This window comes from Crocodylus siamensis, chromosome 13 (genome assembly GCF_052110815.1).
Source record: "Crocodylus siamensis isolate JL-2025a chromosome 13, ASM5211081v1, whole genome shotgun sequence".
Taxonomy (NCBI): Eukaryota; Metazoa; Chordata; order Crocodylia; family Crocodylidae; genus Crocodylus; species Crocodylus siamensis.
The window spans coordinates 27,625,484-27,642,759 of record NC_143407.1 but is presented as its reverse complement, the minus strand read 5'-3'; the positions used below and the strand labels follow the sequence as shown (position 1 = coordinate 27,642,759).

The following is a 17,276-nucleotide window of genomic DNA, read 5'->3' as shown; positions in this document are numbered from 1 at the left end:
GAGGTTTTTCAGATGAGGAGCCAAAAACTGAGATGGTGTAAATCACCCATGATTTTAGTTGACTTCAGTGGAGCTCTGTTGATTTACACCAGCCGAGGAGCTGTTTTTATTACTGTAATTATTATAATTCGTCGGCTTTCTAATGGTACTCATTATTGTAGCACTTGAATGCCTATTTTTACAGGCTTGAGTTGCTTACTTTATTCCTATCTCATCTCACCACAAATGGAAATGCAAGCTCTCAGCCTCCCTTTGGAATGGTTTTAAAGGGAAAATCAGCTATCACTTCTCCTAATTCTTCCCTTGCAGACCTAATGCATCACAAGATAGATAGCCCTCGATTATTTTTATTACTGTAGTGTGTGCAATGGAAAAGGGAAAGATGGTAATGATGATGATTTGACCTAAAACTGAACACCACCTGACTGCACAAATTGTAAAACCAGAAGAGAATCAAGATGTGGGAATATTTTGGATTTTGAAAATACCAATAGAGGCAGTCCTCCCTCATAAAACCTAACTTCCAGACTGACTCAGATTCTCAAAGGAAAGAAGGGAAGGTGCTTCAAGGGAAAGAAAGACACTATCACAGGAGGCACAGAAAAGTAGGACCAGAAAGGACTTCAGGAGGTCAGTCAATCTAACCCTCTGATCAAGGCAAGTTTGTCCCCATCTAAACCATCTTAGACAAGTGTGTGTCTAACCTATTAAAAACTTCATGAACATCTTTCACAACTACCAGGCACCATCCCCAAAACATCAAAAAACTCCCTAATCTGCCACAGGGAAAGCAGGGGGATGAGGGCATTGCCACTTTTCCAGGAAATTGTTAAATATACTCAAGAAATCATCATACCCATTTCACCCATTCCAAACTGGAATATCCGAAGGGAAAATTACCTGCCCAATTGTCACTTATTAGGTCAACGGCAGACCCCAGGATAGGACCCAAGAATCCTGGCTCTTATTTTGGTACTCTGTCCAGTAGATGCCACTACTGTTAAATTTGCCAGAATCCAGGAAGACTCTGAATTTAAGACAAACCCCCAACAATTAGATTCTATACTTGGAAAATGTATACGTTTGTTACAATTTTCCACTGTATAGCATCTAATTATTGGCGGGTCAGCTAAAATGTGTCCCACTCACTGCTGCAGCAGGTAAAGTCATGACGGGGGGGCAGGCAGTGGGGGCAGCACCCTGACTCCTGCCCCTTGGCCTCCCATATGTTGCCCCCTGCTGCCTGTCCCCCCGCTGCTTGTTCCTCCTGCTGCCTCCTCCCTGGTCACCTGCTCTCCCTGCCCCTTTCAGTTTGTCCTCCCATGCCTACACCCCCTTGCACCTACCTGCCAGTGCCTGCCACCTGCTGCTGCTGTCTGCCTTCACTACTCCTCTGCCACTTCTACCCCTCGTCTGTGCCCCAGCCCCCACCACATACCCTCACTCTGGCTCCACCATGGTCCTGGCCCTGCTCATGGCTCAAGCTCTCAGCCCAACCTTGTAGTAGCAGTGGCAGCAGTTCCTGCCAAAGCTCCGGGGCCCAGCTGGCCGCATCAGCAGGGAGGGGACAGACAAGATGGGGCAGGGGCAGGGGATGGAGGGGCAGAGGTAACGGGGCAGAGGTGCTGCAGCTCCAACCTGAACCATGGGTAGGGGCCAGAGTTGCAGCAACTGCCTGCTCCCCCTCCCCCTCCCCCTCCCCACCATCCTGTACTTGAATCCAAAATGAGGGGGCTTTTCCCCTCCCATGTTAAATGGGTAAAAAACCTCATTTTGGATGAGAGCAAATGTGGTATACGCTCTTTGGGGACATGCCTTTTACTATGCATTTCGATAGTGTTTAGAATATTATTCATAGTGCTACGATCACAAATTCATCTGGGACTTCTTGGTGCTCTTGTGATGACAATGATGGTAACAAGGATACTATCTCTCTTCAACTTGGCTGATGGTTTCTTTTATTCCTCTGACACACACTGCTTGGAAATGCATTTAAAAGTCAAATTGGAGGTTTGGATGGGTTTTGTTCTGCTTATAGCACTGAAACTAAATGACTGTGGCTGAGTGATGGGTAGAAAGGCTCATATGTTGAAAGTGCCTCATCTTCCAAGTCATATGGTACTTTGTGTCCTGGAGTCACTGTTTTCCTATGAAGCTGAACCTCTTTATGTGGTTTTATGTATGAAAAAGAGTAAAAATGCACCGCTGAATTTTCTAGGATTAAAGAGCACAGCCCTGCTTACCTTCATCGCTGTTATCATCTACAAGGATAATCTCCTTCAGGAGGTGAGCTGGGGTGTGATTAACAGCACTGTGCACGGATCGCAGAATCACCGACAGCGCTTCGTTCACAAAGATAAAAATAATGGAAATTTGGGGCAGATCCTTTGCATATTTCAACTCTTTACACCTGCAACACGAAGAAACACAAAGAGAAACTGGATTAGCAGAATGCTGGCTGGACCACAGCCCTGGTAGAAGCTGCGCAAACACAAGCTACTGCATAGGGCAATTAATCAACTGCTACAGCTTTACAAAGCCATACATTTTGGCAAACACTCTGTACTGTTCACGTGCCACATTTCAGGCATGCATCCCTCTGCGCTGGAGTTTAGACTGCGGCTGGCACTCCTAGGGAGAATTTGCTTCTAAGGAATCTCAAAAACATAAATGAAAATCAGCTAATCAGTTTCAATTAGCTGGAGCCAGGTAAATCACAGATGCATATATGTGCAAGCACACACACGGAGATGTACAGTATGGAAAAGGCGGCTTTCACTGTGGAAAATGCCTCTGACTGCAATTTCAAGTCGAGCCTCCATTCATAGTCTGTTTTAAGATTAATGGTGCTCAGATATTTGCCATGTTCTTAAGCTGCGCTAGTATATCACCTTCTGCTTGCTTTTTGGTACTTCTAAAACGCAATGAACTTAACATGACCTCTGGTCAAATACCTTTAATCAAAGTTTTAATATTGGTTTTTCTAAAAGGATTTTTCCTGTTGCTGGAACATGCTTTGGACTGGAGCGTCACCTTGAACTGGCATCTTTGCACTTCACAGCTGGTACATGATTTTTTTTTTTATGCCATTTTATAATTATCCCCCATGTTTCCAGCCTTAATTGTTCTAAACAAGCTTTGCTTTTGTGGCTGGGCATTTATTTATTTGCATTTCTCCATCCTGGATCTGGGAGGTTTTCCCTTTGCAGCCAAACTCATTACTGACATACCAGAGGTTTCTGTTCCGCAAATGAATATAACTGTGACTGTGAGCAGGACTGAGGAGTTAGAGGTGGCAAAGAACTTTCAGATAATTAAATCCATGCTTCCACCAGGACAGGATATAGTTCCAGTGACACACAAAAGATAATAAATTAGCGCTGCACTTGATCCTATCCAAAAGCCTTAATTTAATCCATTCATCACAGGATGCAAACAGGTGAACACATTCAAGACCACTATGAAGTAAGCAGAGTGATAAAATAAAGTCTATCAGAAGTCAAAAGAGGAGTAAAGGTTTTGGAACCTCCTGATAGTAAGGGAACTCTATCTTCTATTATTTCTATCTTACCTGCCTTTCTATAAGCCCTCTAGACAAGGAATAATTTCATTCACTATTAATCATGCTCAGATGATTCTGTCATAAGGTTTTAGTGTCATAAAATCATAAGGCCAAAAAGAGATGACTGGGACCGAAAGTCCGACCCTGTGAACTACAAAGCACAGCTCACTGTTAGGGCCAAGTAAATCAGCTGGGATGAAACAAGCCCTGACCCAATTCTCTGTTCCAAAAACACCAACTAAACCCTGGGGTTTACCAAAAAAGTTCAGATAACAAGTTTCCATTTCCTAGTTACCTACTGGGAACCACAATGGTATGGGCTATATTTTGAAAGGAGGTCATCATGTTCATTGCACAGTAGCGACTGAGCTCTTTTGGGCTGGGGACAGACATTCAAAAAGCCTGAGCCTGAATTGATTCAACCTTTGCAAGTCAGTCTAATCTGGCTAGACTGAACCGGTTTCCAGCCATACAGACCATCCCTCTGGACTGAGGAAATTCAGGCACATGCCTGCAGTGGCTCAGGCTGGAAGCCGGGGGATGTGGGGAAGGGGGCGCTAGAGCAGCCCTCCCTTCCCTCGCAGAGCTGAGCTGAGTGGGGTGTGGCCAAGTCCCAGCAGGAGGCTCTGATGAGGGAGGGGTGTGAACCCCCAGCCTGCCTGCAGTCCCAGGCTTTTCCTGGCTGGCTGTTCAAGGGGTGGAAGTGTTACCAGCCCCCACCCCCCAGCCAGCACTGAAGCAAAGCACGTGTGTGCTGTGCATGCACCTGTTGATGATACGGAGCTTTTCACTCTCTCTCCCTGCTTCTGTATACTGTCTGCAGCAAACTGACAGGCAAGAAAGCCGGGGGTGCTGGGGGCTGATAAGCGTCACCCCTACCCCAGTGTTTGTCATCCAATTAAAAAAACAGAAGGACATTACCAGCTACCTGTTGATTCTGCCTATCGATTCAGCACAGACCCGGCACGTGGTCTGTTAGCTAATACACAGACACCTACTCCGCAAGGCAGACGAGAGGGGGGAATTCCTGGTTAGCAGGGAGTGGCAAGAGGGAGGGAAGGGAGCAAACAGCTGTTAAACAGGGAAGGACATTAAGTTACCTCCTCCAAGGAAGGACATTAAGCTACCTGTTGAATAGCTCCAAAAAGGCTGTCTGCCTCTGTCGTCTCCAACAGCACAGACGCTAGCCAGCAAGCGGTCTGCTAGCTAATGCTGATGTGTCTATGAAGGACGGGGGATACCTGCTTAGCATGGAGTGGTGAGGGTCGGGGGGAGCAGAAGCCAGGCAGACGCCTGCAGGGACTGCCGAGCTCCAGCGAGACAGCAGAGGAGAGAGCCCCACCCAGCCCAGAGAGCATGCTGGGATGCTGGGGGAGTCTGGTTTAACTTAAACCAGCAAAGGGTCTGGGACAGACATTGCATAAAGTGGTTTGAGCCAAACCAGTTAAGTCTGATGATACATTCAACCAGGTTTATCTCAAACCGGTTTCAGCCATTTCAAACTGGTTTATGTGCACTGAACTTCTGTTCTGTTACAGGTTTAAACCAGTTTCTGATCACTTAAACTGGCTTATGTGTAATGTCTGTCCCTAGCCTTGAAAGTCTGGCCCAAAGTGCACATTGGGAGGAGTGGCATGCTTACAGGAGCTGCAGATGTGGCTAATCTTTTCTGTAGATGGAAACATAAACCTTGCGTTTCTGTGTATTCCATGTATGCACGCTTAAATACATACATACAATGGATATTGAAGTGTAGGGGTTAATTTAAGCAAATGCTCTCGCTCTCAGGAAAGGAAAGGAAGGAAGAAGGAAAAGGAGGAAACTGCCATTCCATGAAAAAAATCAATTTTCGACATTTGTGATCGATTAACATGGGACATCCAGCAGTATTAACTGCAGTACAGTTAGTATTTATTTACCAAGTGTAGCCTGACAGACAACTAGAGAGAAGAAAGCACATAAAAGCTGTAACTACACAGTTAAATTACAGACCAACAATAACATTAATACATTTTTTAATTGTATTAGCTATTTCTTAGGCAAGCAACAAGCATCCTTTATGCTCCAAAATGAGACGGAGGAAATTGGAAAGATTTTTGTAATGACACCATTACCAGAGAGTACACCTATAAAGCTTTCTCACTGAACAAGCAGTTGAAAATGAATCCATATTTTTCCCACTGTAACTATTGCCTTCCTCCGCTGAACCTACCTTAATAGAAACAGATGCTGAACAGCTTTTGGGAAACTATTTCTTTCCAATCCTGCAAGAACATTAGTGAAGGGGTAAACTCAGAATTGACCTTGAATTTTCATAACAACCTCCTTCTAAAATATAGCCTGTGCTGTGGTTCCCAGGTGGTAACTAGGAAATGGAAACTTGTTAGCTGAACTTTTTGGTGAAATCCCCAGGGTTTAGCTGGTGTTTTTTGGAACAAAGGTTTGGGTCAGGGCTTATTGCATCTCAACTGACTGGGATGTGTAAAAGTCAAACTCAACTAAACTCATTTTGAGATTCTAAAAAATGCTTTCTGTTTGTCCCTCTACATATTATGTTGGCTAGATGGAGAAAGGGAGGCAGGAGAGAAGGAAAAGAAATAACATTTTGCTTTAGTTGTTCATACTTGTGCACAGCTACTCCCTGAGACAAGCTATTCTGGTGGTAACCCCAGCTCAGTCTGTGATCAGTGGCTTGAAGAAGCGTCCAAACCAAGCCCATTGTTACTTTCTATTCTATCACATTCCTTCTGCCCCCAAATACTGGGGACAAATGGGTAGAGAAACTGGGAGAAGAAATCAGCCACTGAACAGTGTAGGCACTTCACATACCCCTATTGCTAATATCTATAATGCTGCAGTTCTCAAAAGACAAGCTTGGAGCATAAACACAGAGATCTCCGGTGGCCGTGGCTGCAGCCATGCTAGGGAGGGCAGCAACAATGTAAAACAGAATTAAACTCCAACTAGTTCCAACAAAATCCAGTGTCAGTCTTCTTCAGTGTGCTTCCTTCACTTGTGGCATGAGGAGCAGCTGGTTTATGTGAGGCTCTGCCTGCAGCCATGTGCTATTGTTCTCCAACTCCTCCAGGCTCCACAGCAATAATTTATTATTGACAGGCTGACGCATCAACAAATATTCATGTGTTCAAGAAAACACCTGGTGCTTTTGTTCTCTCATGGGGCCAAAGTAAAGAAGATAAAGAAAAACACAGTGCTTGAGCTTAGACATAATTAGAGGGGCCAATGGAGAACTTGTTAAAAGCAGCAGGGATAATGACTGCTCCGTTCTAGAGGAGGCAGTTTTATTTTTCCTTGGCACTTAAAAAAAAAAAAAAAAAAAAAAAAAAAAAGTACCGATCTGAACACTGCTTTAGTCAGGCAGATCAGGTGGCTCCGAATATTTACAAGCTGTGGTTAGAGAGGTTGACAGCTCTACTCTTCCAAATATTTCTTGAGGCTTCTGAGATATTAGTCTAGGTATGTAGGATTTACCGTACCCTACCAAGGCATCGGTCTCTCAGATTACGTGAGCTGCCTGGGCTCTGGGCTGCTTCTGGTAGATGCTGAGTGGAAGGTGGGACTTCTCTAACGCACTGGGTTATTAAAGGATCCTGCATGCAAGAATTTTTATCCAACCCGTAGCAGGACTATGCCATGAACCATGAGATGGGATGACCTTCTTCTTGGCACATGGAGTTATAAATCAAGCTTGATTACAAGGCAGAGAAGCCTACAAGGTAAAATATCTGTTGATTTAACTCCCTCTTTAAGTAGCTGAGAGGAATGAGTCTTCATTGGCCAGCATCCTCTCAAGAAGCCCAGCAGTACCAGATTAAAAGGGGCTTGCAGGTAAAACCCAACAACACTGTTATGTTTTAGGGTCTAAAGTTATCAGAATTGTCTTTTGGACCAATATTATTTCTACAGGAGGAAGCATCCCCTTTAGGCATCGCTTACAATGACTGACTCCAGCCTGAAGCTACAAAATTCAGATCCAAACGCAAAATTCTTCAGTAACCCGATTACATATATAGGACCCGTCCCACAGTACAAGCCCAGATCTGAAATTTAAAATGTATTATAGCATCCAGATCTTAGATTTTAGAGCTAGTCCATCCTTAATCCTAGATCAACTATGTATATGTACACATACGTGGCATCTTCTCGGCCTAGCAATTAACAGTACTGAATATCAGGGCAGGGATATTTTCATGATAATTCTGGACCAATCAGAAGAAGAGGAGGAAATATAATAAAACCTGTTTTTGCAAAATTTTCCAGCAAGACACTGTGGCCAAGCACTTTGCTATGGTTGGATAAACTTAAGCACTCATGAACCATGCAGCAGTGGAGGTTCCTCTTTATCAGGGATCTGGCTTTTCCATTTCCTGTGGAAAAACAGAGAAAACTGCGGATTTTACCCTTTCCCAGAGGAAAACGTGGATCTCTCATTTTAACAGAGAAGCCCATGGATTTTGCCATTTTGCAAAGAGCTCTCTGCAGGCTGGCAGAGTTCCCACCTGCAAGGGGCTAGGGGGCAGTGGGAGGAGGGCGCTCAGGCAAGTGCTGCCGTGTGCCAGGAAGCCTGAAGAGCAGCTCCTGCGGGTAAGTTGTTGGGGAAGACTGTGGTCTGCATAGGTAAGAAGAGAGGGAGTTGGCCAGGGTTGGGGTTAAGGCTGCTGCCCAGCTGAAGCCACAATGCGCAGCTGCTGGCCACAGCAGGGAGTAGGATGGGGGTGCGGGTGGCTCATCTCGGGGAAGGGGGGCAGCTCCCCACCACTGTGCGCACTCCCAAAGGGGGTGGGGGGGACCCGTGCTCCCCAGATCAGTGCATGGGGTGGGCACAGGTTGCCTAAAGTGGGCTTGGGCTCCCCGCTCTGCTGCCCTCCCCCAGGACCTCCATAGTCCAGCAGGTGCGAACTGGCACTGCAGGGAACACCAGGGCCGCTCAGGGATCTCGTTTCTGCTGAGCTCTATGCTGCCCTGGCAAGGCACCCCTTGCCTTCCAGGGCAGCAGTGCAGGGTTGTGCCCCTCAGGGGGCAGGGGATGCCATGGCAGCACAGAGCTCGCAGCAGCAAGGAGATCCCTACGTGGTCCCACTGTACCCTGCAGTGCTGGGTTGCACCTGCTGGGCTGTGGAGGCCCCAGAGGAGGGCAGCACGATGGGGAGCCTGAGCCCTCAGTGGGCAGTCCATGCCCGCCCCTGCCCTGCACACAGATCTGGGGAGGGGGCACAGCTCCCCCAGGAGTGCACGACATAGTGGCGGAGAACGAGCCCTAGCCCCTGCCCAAGCCTGCGGTGGGCAGGCAACAGGCACTGGTGGGGAGTGAGGGACTCGGGCTCCACTCTGCTGCAGCAGCTCCCACCTTCTCAGCAGGGCCAGGGGCCAGTGGGGGGTGAGGGAGGAGTAAGGGGCACCAGCAAGGCTGTGGGGGCTGTGGAGGGGAGTGAGAGGCCTTTCATTTTAATCACAGATTTCTGGGTTTTTAATCAGAGACTATGCAATTTTTTATCAGATAATTTCCGATTTTTTTTAGCAGGGAAAAGTAGATACCTGCTCGTTATTAATGCAAATAGATTGATGGACTTTTAAGACCAGGTAGGATCATTATGAACACTGAGGCCCGTAACACAGGCCAAAGAATGTCACCCAATAATTTCAAATCCGTAACTCTAGATTGAGTGTAAGAAAGTCTTAAAAGCTGTCCAGTCCTGACTTAGGATGGCAAGTGATTGACTGTCCACTCTGATTCCAGGTCAGTTGTTCCACTAATTAATAACCTTCGCTTTTAAAAATGTGCTCCTTGTTACCATTCTGAATGTGTCTAACGTCAGCTTCCAACCTTGTAATTTCATAATGTCTTTTTCTGCTAAATTAAATAGCCATTTAATATCCCCAAGTCCTCTTCCTACATATGTACTTGGAGGCCATGCTAATCAGCATCCATCACAGACAAACCTAAGCCGAAACTGGAAGTTACTAGAGTTGTGTCACTTTAGACCGGTGGGGAATCTGGCCTCCAGAGTTGGGAGACAGATTCACACTGAGAGTTGGTTTCTCGTGTGCTATCTTTAGCACTTAATGAACACTTAACATCTGCAAAGCGTGGTACAATTGTTGGCAAATAAGTGACATTAGCTAATTAGCGCACATTACCCCCTTGATATTTTTACTACTATATGCTATTTTCACAGTTAAATGTGCTATGGCACCTGCTTGTAAGATCTAAATCAGAATACTGAAAATCAATAGGGAAAGAGCAAATGTATCCTCTGGCATCACTTGCTTTCTTGCCTCTTACTTTGATGTCCCATTGATCCGAATGAATGACACTTTTATGTCCCATTAAATCAGGGCTGAAAAAGACTACATGATTCCTGGCAAATGCCACATGGCTACAAAATCAAAGATGCTTCTAATGCCTACTTATTGGGGAGCCAGTTAGAAACTTATTTGAACCATTGCTGTGGGTCGTGATATATAGCTAAAATGGAGCAACACTGAATATTAGCATATCCCTGCGTTCAATTCACTGCTATACTAGACCCTTTTACATCACTTTGGCAGCAGAAAGGGGCAGAAACAGCCACCTGTGCAAGGCTGCAAAAGGGAACTATATACTGTTACCAGTAAACGGAAATTTGAAGGTAGGACCAGGAGCCTACGCACGGCTAAAGCTCAGTGAACTCTGGTCCATCTCCATTTCCCAAGACCTGAAGAGGGCCATAGAAGCAGACCTTAAGTTGAGCCATCTCACTCATATGCACAACACGGACATGCTCCCACAGATTGAGAGGTAGGCACAATAAAGTCCATTCAATCAGAACAGCTTCTGTTGTTATCCAGGGGATGATATAACAAGTGGTGGAAAAGGATTTTCCACTGAGTCCAAAATTGTAATGACCCGGATGAATGAAGAATAACATTAAATATATGAAGACAGACGTTTTTATAAATGCTTCTTCCCAGGTAGAAGATAACTGCTTTATAAAAGTAACCGTTCAAGAGCAAAATAGAGGATTGAGGGAGAGAGAGAGAAATATGACTGGTTTTATGCTGAACAGCTTGGTCTATGTCAGGCCATATTAATCATGTCAGGAAATTTCAGAATAAAATAAAGTTTTGTTGCTATATATGTTTGTGTCTGCTAGAGGAGTCTGCTGTGGGATCCATTGATCATTCATTTTTATTTTTGCCACACAGCTGTAAATCTAGTCTTCTGTGCAGCAAGTGAGATTAGAATGTTTATTGACTCTTTCAGTAACAGAAAGAGGATATTGTCTCATGTATTGCTCAGAAATCCTGGGGTAGAAAAATATCATAGAATCAAAGTAAGCGTTCTTAAAGCACAGAGGGACATTAGGTTAGGAAGTGACAATCTAAAAATAGTTAGACCGGCCCGCTAATTTAACTTGACCCACTTTGCTATGTAGTGTATATATATCAGCTGACTTCCAGAAGGCAATACCATGTCAATCTCGAGAAACCCCTCTCCATCACCAGCTCTACAAATCACTAGTCTGGCACTGATTAGGCAAGTAGTGATCTGTGATTCAGAATTAAATCTATGCCCAACCCAGCTGCCTATTTTGTTCCTCTGTTGCAACAACTCCGACACCTGGGCCCTGGCAGACATTCAAGTAAAAGCACAATGACCCCAACAATGATGCCTCCTGCTTCCTATACACCCTTGACTCCGATGCAGTCGCAAGTCTGGGAGTCCCCCCATCAGCTGCTTACTGGGAGCACAGACCAGCTGATAGGCCTGGCCACACAGTCAATGTACGGGCACAATGGGAACCAGCCACAACATCACTACACGTATGTGGGAGTTTTATCATGTCATTAATTGAATGAACATGTGGCCAGGTAACTACTTAAGTTGTGATTAATAGTTAATCATATCTTAAGTGTAAGGTCTGTCAGGGGCCTCTCACGTGAGAGCAATCTGGAACAAGGGCTGTTTGCTTTATTCCAAGCTAAGCGATGTGGGATGTAATTACAGAGCTCTTCTTCCAGCTTCCATTCTCCGACAGACATCTCACATAAGTTGAAACCAGGAGGTGCCAGCCTTCCCTTTCGCCCAAATTGAGAGCTAGTGAAGTCAAGGTACCAGCTATTTTCTGCAACTTACTCAATACCCAGCACCTGTATTAAGAGGATCCCCTTCAATTAGGTCCTACTAGATTGATTGTCCCATAAGTCTTTTCCCCCCACTTTGAGCACAAACATACCCTGCAAAATTAAACTAGAGGGGAATAAAAACCAACAAGCAGAAATTCACCTCCTTTTTACGTCTCTGCTTATTTCTATTGACAAAACAAAGGACAATCCTCCATAGCCTGAAATTCTCTCCTCTCATCATATGCCTCATAAGATTCAATTGCTTTACATATTCAGGGGTGAAATTAGGTTCCCATCAAGGGCAGACTTCAATAATTGTCTGGAAAACATCAGTCCATAAATAACCTTATTTTCTCAATGATTCATTTGATTGATATTTTAGAAGACATTAACCTTATTATATTTGGCTCAGCTTGAAATCGTTTCTTCGAACAATCATATACTGTGCACCCAACTTATGCATTCGTTAATTGCGTATTACAAACAAGAGGTGGGTGGACAGAGAAGCAGGCTAGGTGCTAAACAAAAGAAATATGAAGGATGTATGTGGATAAAAAGTTTTGATGCTTTTTTATCACAATCTTTAATAAGCACAGGGGAAGTCAATCTTTGATGTCCTACAGGTTCAAAATCAGGATCTCACATTGTTCTTTGTTCTTAAGGGAACAAATGAAAAATGTTGATAACAGAACACAACAGACTCTGATGATTATCAGTTTATTTAGAAATGGAGCTGTTTGTCTAACCATCCAAGAATTTGGATTTGTTTCTGTATATTTTGATTATATCAATTGGGACTGGAAGTCTCACGAAAAGATCTGCCAAAGTTACCAGTACTACTGGATAAGGAGTGAATTTGAAGTCGGCTCCCATATTTCCCTATACAGCTGAAAAGAGGAAGAACAGAGTTGTTCATAAAATACTGTACTTCAAAAGTTTCTAGAATCTAGGGGAAGCACATAGGCACACAACCACATGGGTTCCGGTATACTGAAACTCAATTAATTCTTACCCTTTCTCAAGCCAATAACTCATTCCTAACCACAATTTTCGAATTTATTACAAATGAACTTTGTTCATCATCATTGTCTTTGGGAATCCCTCACAGTTGAGGATAATGATCTTATCTGTGCGTCCAAAGATGGCTGATGAGGCCTACCCAGGATCAACAGACTCTACTGAAGTTCAGACATGTCTTTCCGTGTGGGGTGGGTGATGCTTGATTTGGTCCAGGATGTGCTCCCACTTTCTGCCACTCCCACTTTTCCATCTCCTGTTGTTGTCGTCATGAGGTTTCAAAGTACTAAGATCCCTGCAGCAGACTCTTCCTCCACTTGGGATGGTCCTGGGAGATAATATCTCACAAGTTGACATCAATGTTGCATATCTGTAAGTTGGCCTTGAGGATGTCCTTGAAGCACTTCGTCTGCCCTCCTCTTGAGCATATGCCTTGGCTGAGCTGGGAGAATAAAACTTGCTTCAGCAGTCTCGAGTCAGATATCCAGATTACGTGGCCAGCCCAGCACAGTTGATGTCAGATGATCATCACCTCAATACTTGTGGTGTTTGCTTGCAGGAGGACACTAATGTTGGTGCATCTGTCTTCGCACTGGATTTGGAGGATCTTCCATAGGCAGCACTGATGGTACTTCTCCAACAACTTTACATATCTCCTGCATGCTGTCCACATGTCAGCTCTGTACAGTAAGGTGGGGATCAAAACGGCTTGATAAACTATGAGCCTGGTTTCAGATCTGATGTCACAACCTTTGAACACCCATTTCCTCAAGTGTCTGGAGGCTGCACTTGCACATTTCAGGTGATATTGGATTTCTTTGATGTCAGCCTTCTGCAAGAGATAGATTCTGAGGTATGGGAAATACTCAATGTTCTTGAGTCTCACCATGAATCTTAATTGAAGAGCTGAGGACTGCTCGTTAAGAGCATGTTGATGAAGAACCTCAGTCTTTTAAATGTTAAACATCAGTCCCCATTTTCTTGTATGCCTCAGTAAAGCCATCAATGATTTCCTGAAGGTCTGTTTCTGAGTGAGCACAAACTACAGCATCATCAGTGTACTAGAGCTCAATGATTGAGATGTTGGGCTGGTCTTGGTTTTGGCTCAGAGTTGACAGAGATTATGCTGGATAGGAAAACTGTGAAGTCTTGGGACAGTGGCTCTTGCACAAAAATGGCTGGGGCAAGACTGGGTTGTGGTAACAAGACTGCCACAAAAAAAATCAAGCTCCACTAATTGCTTGCAACCCATTAGGCATGGAGACTGTGAAGCCTGAGGTACCCAACAGCACATGCGTGCCATAAAATAATAAAAGCAACGGTTCAAATTGTTGTCAGAGACCTGACACGCTCATCACATGTATATCTCCTAGCTAAGGAAGCCAGAGAAAAAGGCTGAGCCAAGGAGGAAACTACATATACATTTCAAATGAACTAGCAACTAAAGATGACAAATGAGTAAATACGCATCTCAAGCAAAACCTGTAAAAAATGCATTGAATACAGGAAAAATGTCCTGTACGTGATATCCTCACATTTCTCAAAACAGGCATCCAATGTCTAAGGTGTTACAAATGTCTCAATCATTCAGTGCATGTCTGGAGTTTTGTAAACACACCATCACTAGTACAAGCTATTGCAAATTTGCCCCACTGATAAGAAAATACCCAAAGACAGGTCCAGTAACCAATGCTTCTAAACATCCTGTTTGACCAGTCCAGACTCATCACGTGTAATTGACCATTAATTGTAGTGGCTGCAAGAAGCACAAGTCTTTACACCTAGACAAATCCAAAAACAGGAACCAGGCAATTTAACGATTGTAATTTGATGGTCACCCTTTTCCTCCCTGTTTTGTTCAGACTTTAACTGGGCAACTACCAAGGAAAAATGCTTTGAAGCTATACAGTTAAACAGTATATAGAAAGAACTGCCAGTAAGGTGTGCAGTTTAGGGAAGACCAAGAAGCCATCCTGCCACCCATAAGCAAAGGATCTGCACTGTGGGGCTGTACAAGAACTGCTTCCTGCCTGCACTGGGTAAAGACCTCTTTGCAGCTAAGACAATCCAAGAAGTAATAGCTCATTTTATTTTGGGAAAGAGTCTTTTTCTGTCATTTGGTTTTGTAACGTGTTGATGGCTATTAAAGCAAACCGTTTTGCTATTAATTAACCCAGTGTTGTGTCAATTCTTAGAGCACTAGGTTTAAAAACCCATTTTTAAATGCAACAGTTGAACAGTTTGGTAGTTTAGCTCGACTCCAACTGGAAGCTTGTTGGTGGTCAGATGTAGTAGCATTGTGGTAAGGAATATTGAGAAGAGCGTTGAAGTGATGACACAGCCTTGTTTAGCTCCCATCTTAACCTCAAAGGGATCCATAACTGAGAACTACCACTTGCATACTGTCATGGAACAGACAGAAAATGGTGACAAATTTCAGTGGGCACCTGTACTTCATAAGGCTCCTCTGCTACACTGCTCGGCTGACAAAGTTGAAAACTTTCACAAGGTCAAAGATGGCCAAGTAGAGAGACTTATGCTGTTCCTGGCATTTCTCCTGCAGCTGGCGAGCTATGAAGATCACGTCAGTTGTACCACTTGATGCCCTAAACCAACACTGAGATTCTGGGAGGAGCTCTTCAGAAAGTGGAAGGAGATGGTTCAGAAGGGTTCTCGCAATAATCTTTGCTGTGGTGGACAGCAAGGTGATCCCTCTGTAGTTTCCGCAGTCGGACTTGTCTCCTTTCTTGAAAGTTGTCACAGTCATAGTGTCCCTGAGGTCCTCTGGGATTTCCTCATCATTCCAGATCTTTAAGACGAGAGCATCAAGCTGTGATGTGAGCTCCTCTTTTCCGTGTTTGAAGATTTCAGTGGGGATTCCCATGTGCTCCAGGTACCTTGTTATTTTTCATCTCCTTAAGGGCTTTCCTGACCTCATCAATGGTTGGAGGGATTCTGATATCAGCTCTGACTAGATGTTGCAAGATGGAGTTGAGAACACTCTTGTCAACAGCAACAACAAAGCCAACATGGCTTTGTTGCTGGAAGGTCTTGCCTGACCAACCTCATCTCCCTCTATGACCAAGTGACGCATTGCCTGGACAATGGAAATGAGGTTGATGTCATATATACATCCACAGATGCATCATGGGCAGGTCCATCTTCTCCTTCTATGCAACACTGGTCAGGCCGCAGCTGGAGTACTGCATCCAGTTCTGGGCGCTGCACTTCAGGATGGATGTGGACAGCATTGAGAGGGTCCAGAGGAGGCCACTCACATGGTCAGGGGGCAGCAGGGCAGGCCCTACAAGGAGAGGCTACGGGACCTGAACCTGTTCAGTCTCCACAAGAGAAGGCCGAGAGGTCATCTGGCGGCCGTCTATAAACTTACTGGGGGGGGCAGCAGGGAATGGGAGAAGCTCTGTTCCCCTGAGCACTACCAGGAGTAACTAGGAATAACGGCCACAAGGTGATTGAGAGTAGGTTCAGCTAAACATTAGGAGGCACTACTTCACAGTTAGGGTGGCTAGATCTGGAACCAATTTCCAAGGGAAGAGGTGCTTGCTCCTACCTTGGGAGTCTTCAAAAGGAGGCTAGATAAATCACCTAGCTGGGGTCATATGATCTCAGCATTCATCCCTGCCAATGGCAGGGAGTTGGACTTGATGATCTGCTGAGGTCCCTTCCGACCCTAACAACTATGAAAAACTGTGAAACAACTATGAAACTATATCTGTATTTCAAAAAAGCCTTTGACTTTGTCTCCTATGACGTCCTCACGGTTAAGATGGGGAACTGCAGCCTTAACCATCTCACAGTCTGATGCCTGGGGAACTGGCTCCGGGGTCAGACCCAAAGAGTACTAGTTGATTGGAGCAAATTGATGTAGCACAAGGTCACCAATGGAGTCCCACAAGGCTCAGGACTCGGGCCAGTACTCTTCAGCATCATTAATGATCTAGATTTGAGTGTCAGATATGAACTGGGAAAGTTTGCGGACAACACTAAACTATGGAGGAAGGCAGTCACGCTGGAAGGCAGGCTGGGGATACAGGCTGACCTGGATATGCTCGCAAGGTGGGTGGACTAAAAGCTGATGGCATTCAATGTAGAGCAGTGCAGGGTGCTCCACCTTGGGAGAAAAAACCAGCATCATACTCATAGGCGTGGCAGACTCACTAGCACCATGACCAAAAGAGACTTGGGGGTCTTGATTGACTACAAAGATGAACATGAGCCACCAATGCAATGCTGTGGCTGGCAAAGTAAACCACACACTTTTATGAATCCACCAACGCATCTCAAGCAAAACCAGGGATGTAATCCTCTGGCTTTACTCAGCCTTAGTGAGGCCGCAGCTGGAGTATTGCATCCAGTTTTGGGTCCCCCACTTCAGGAGGGATGTGGATAAGCTTGACAGAGTCCAAAAGAGAGCCACCCATATGATCAAAGGCCAAGAAAGCAAGTCATACGAGGAGAAGCTGAGGGAGATTGGACTCTTCAGCCTGGAGAAGAGAAAGCTCAGGGGTGACTTGGTGGCAGCCTATAAGTATATAAGATGGGTGCATCA

At 44.9% G+C, this 17,276-nt stretch overlaps 1 protein-coding gene across 5 annotated transcripts in view; it reads right to left on the bottom strand.

The window, feature by feature from the left end:
* The window catches only part of GALNT17 (polypeptide N-acetylgalactosaminyltransferase 17), a 339,030-nt gene that overhangs the window by 208,053 nt on the left and 113,701 nt on the right, over positions 1–17,276 (bottom strand). For all 5 annotated transcript variants that reach the window (XR_016439053.1, XR_016439051.1, XM_090026684.1 and 2 more), the window contains exon 3: positions 2,244–2,410. Coding sequence is in view for 3 of the 5 variants with exons in the window: in XM_090026684.1 (XP_089882810.1) it covers positions 2,244–2,410 (167 nt within the window). In the remaining 2 variants the exon portion in view is untranslated. The remainder of the gene's footprint in view (positions 1–2,243; positions 2,411–17,276) is intronic.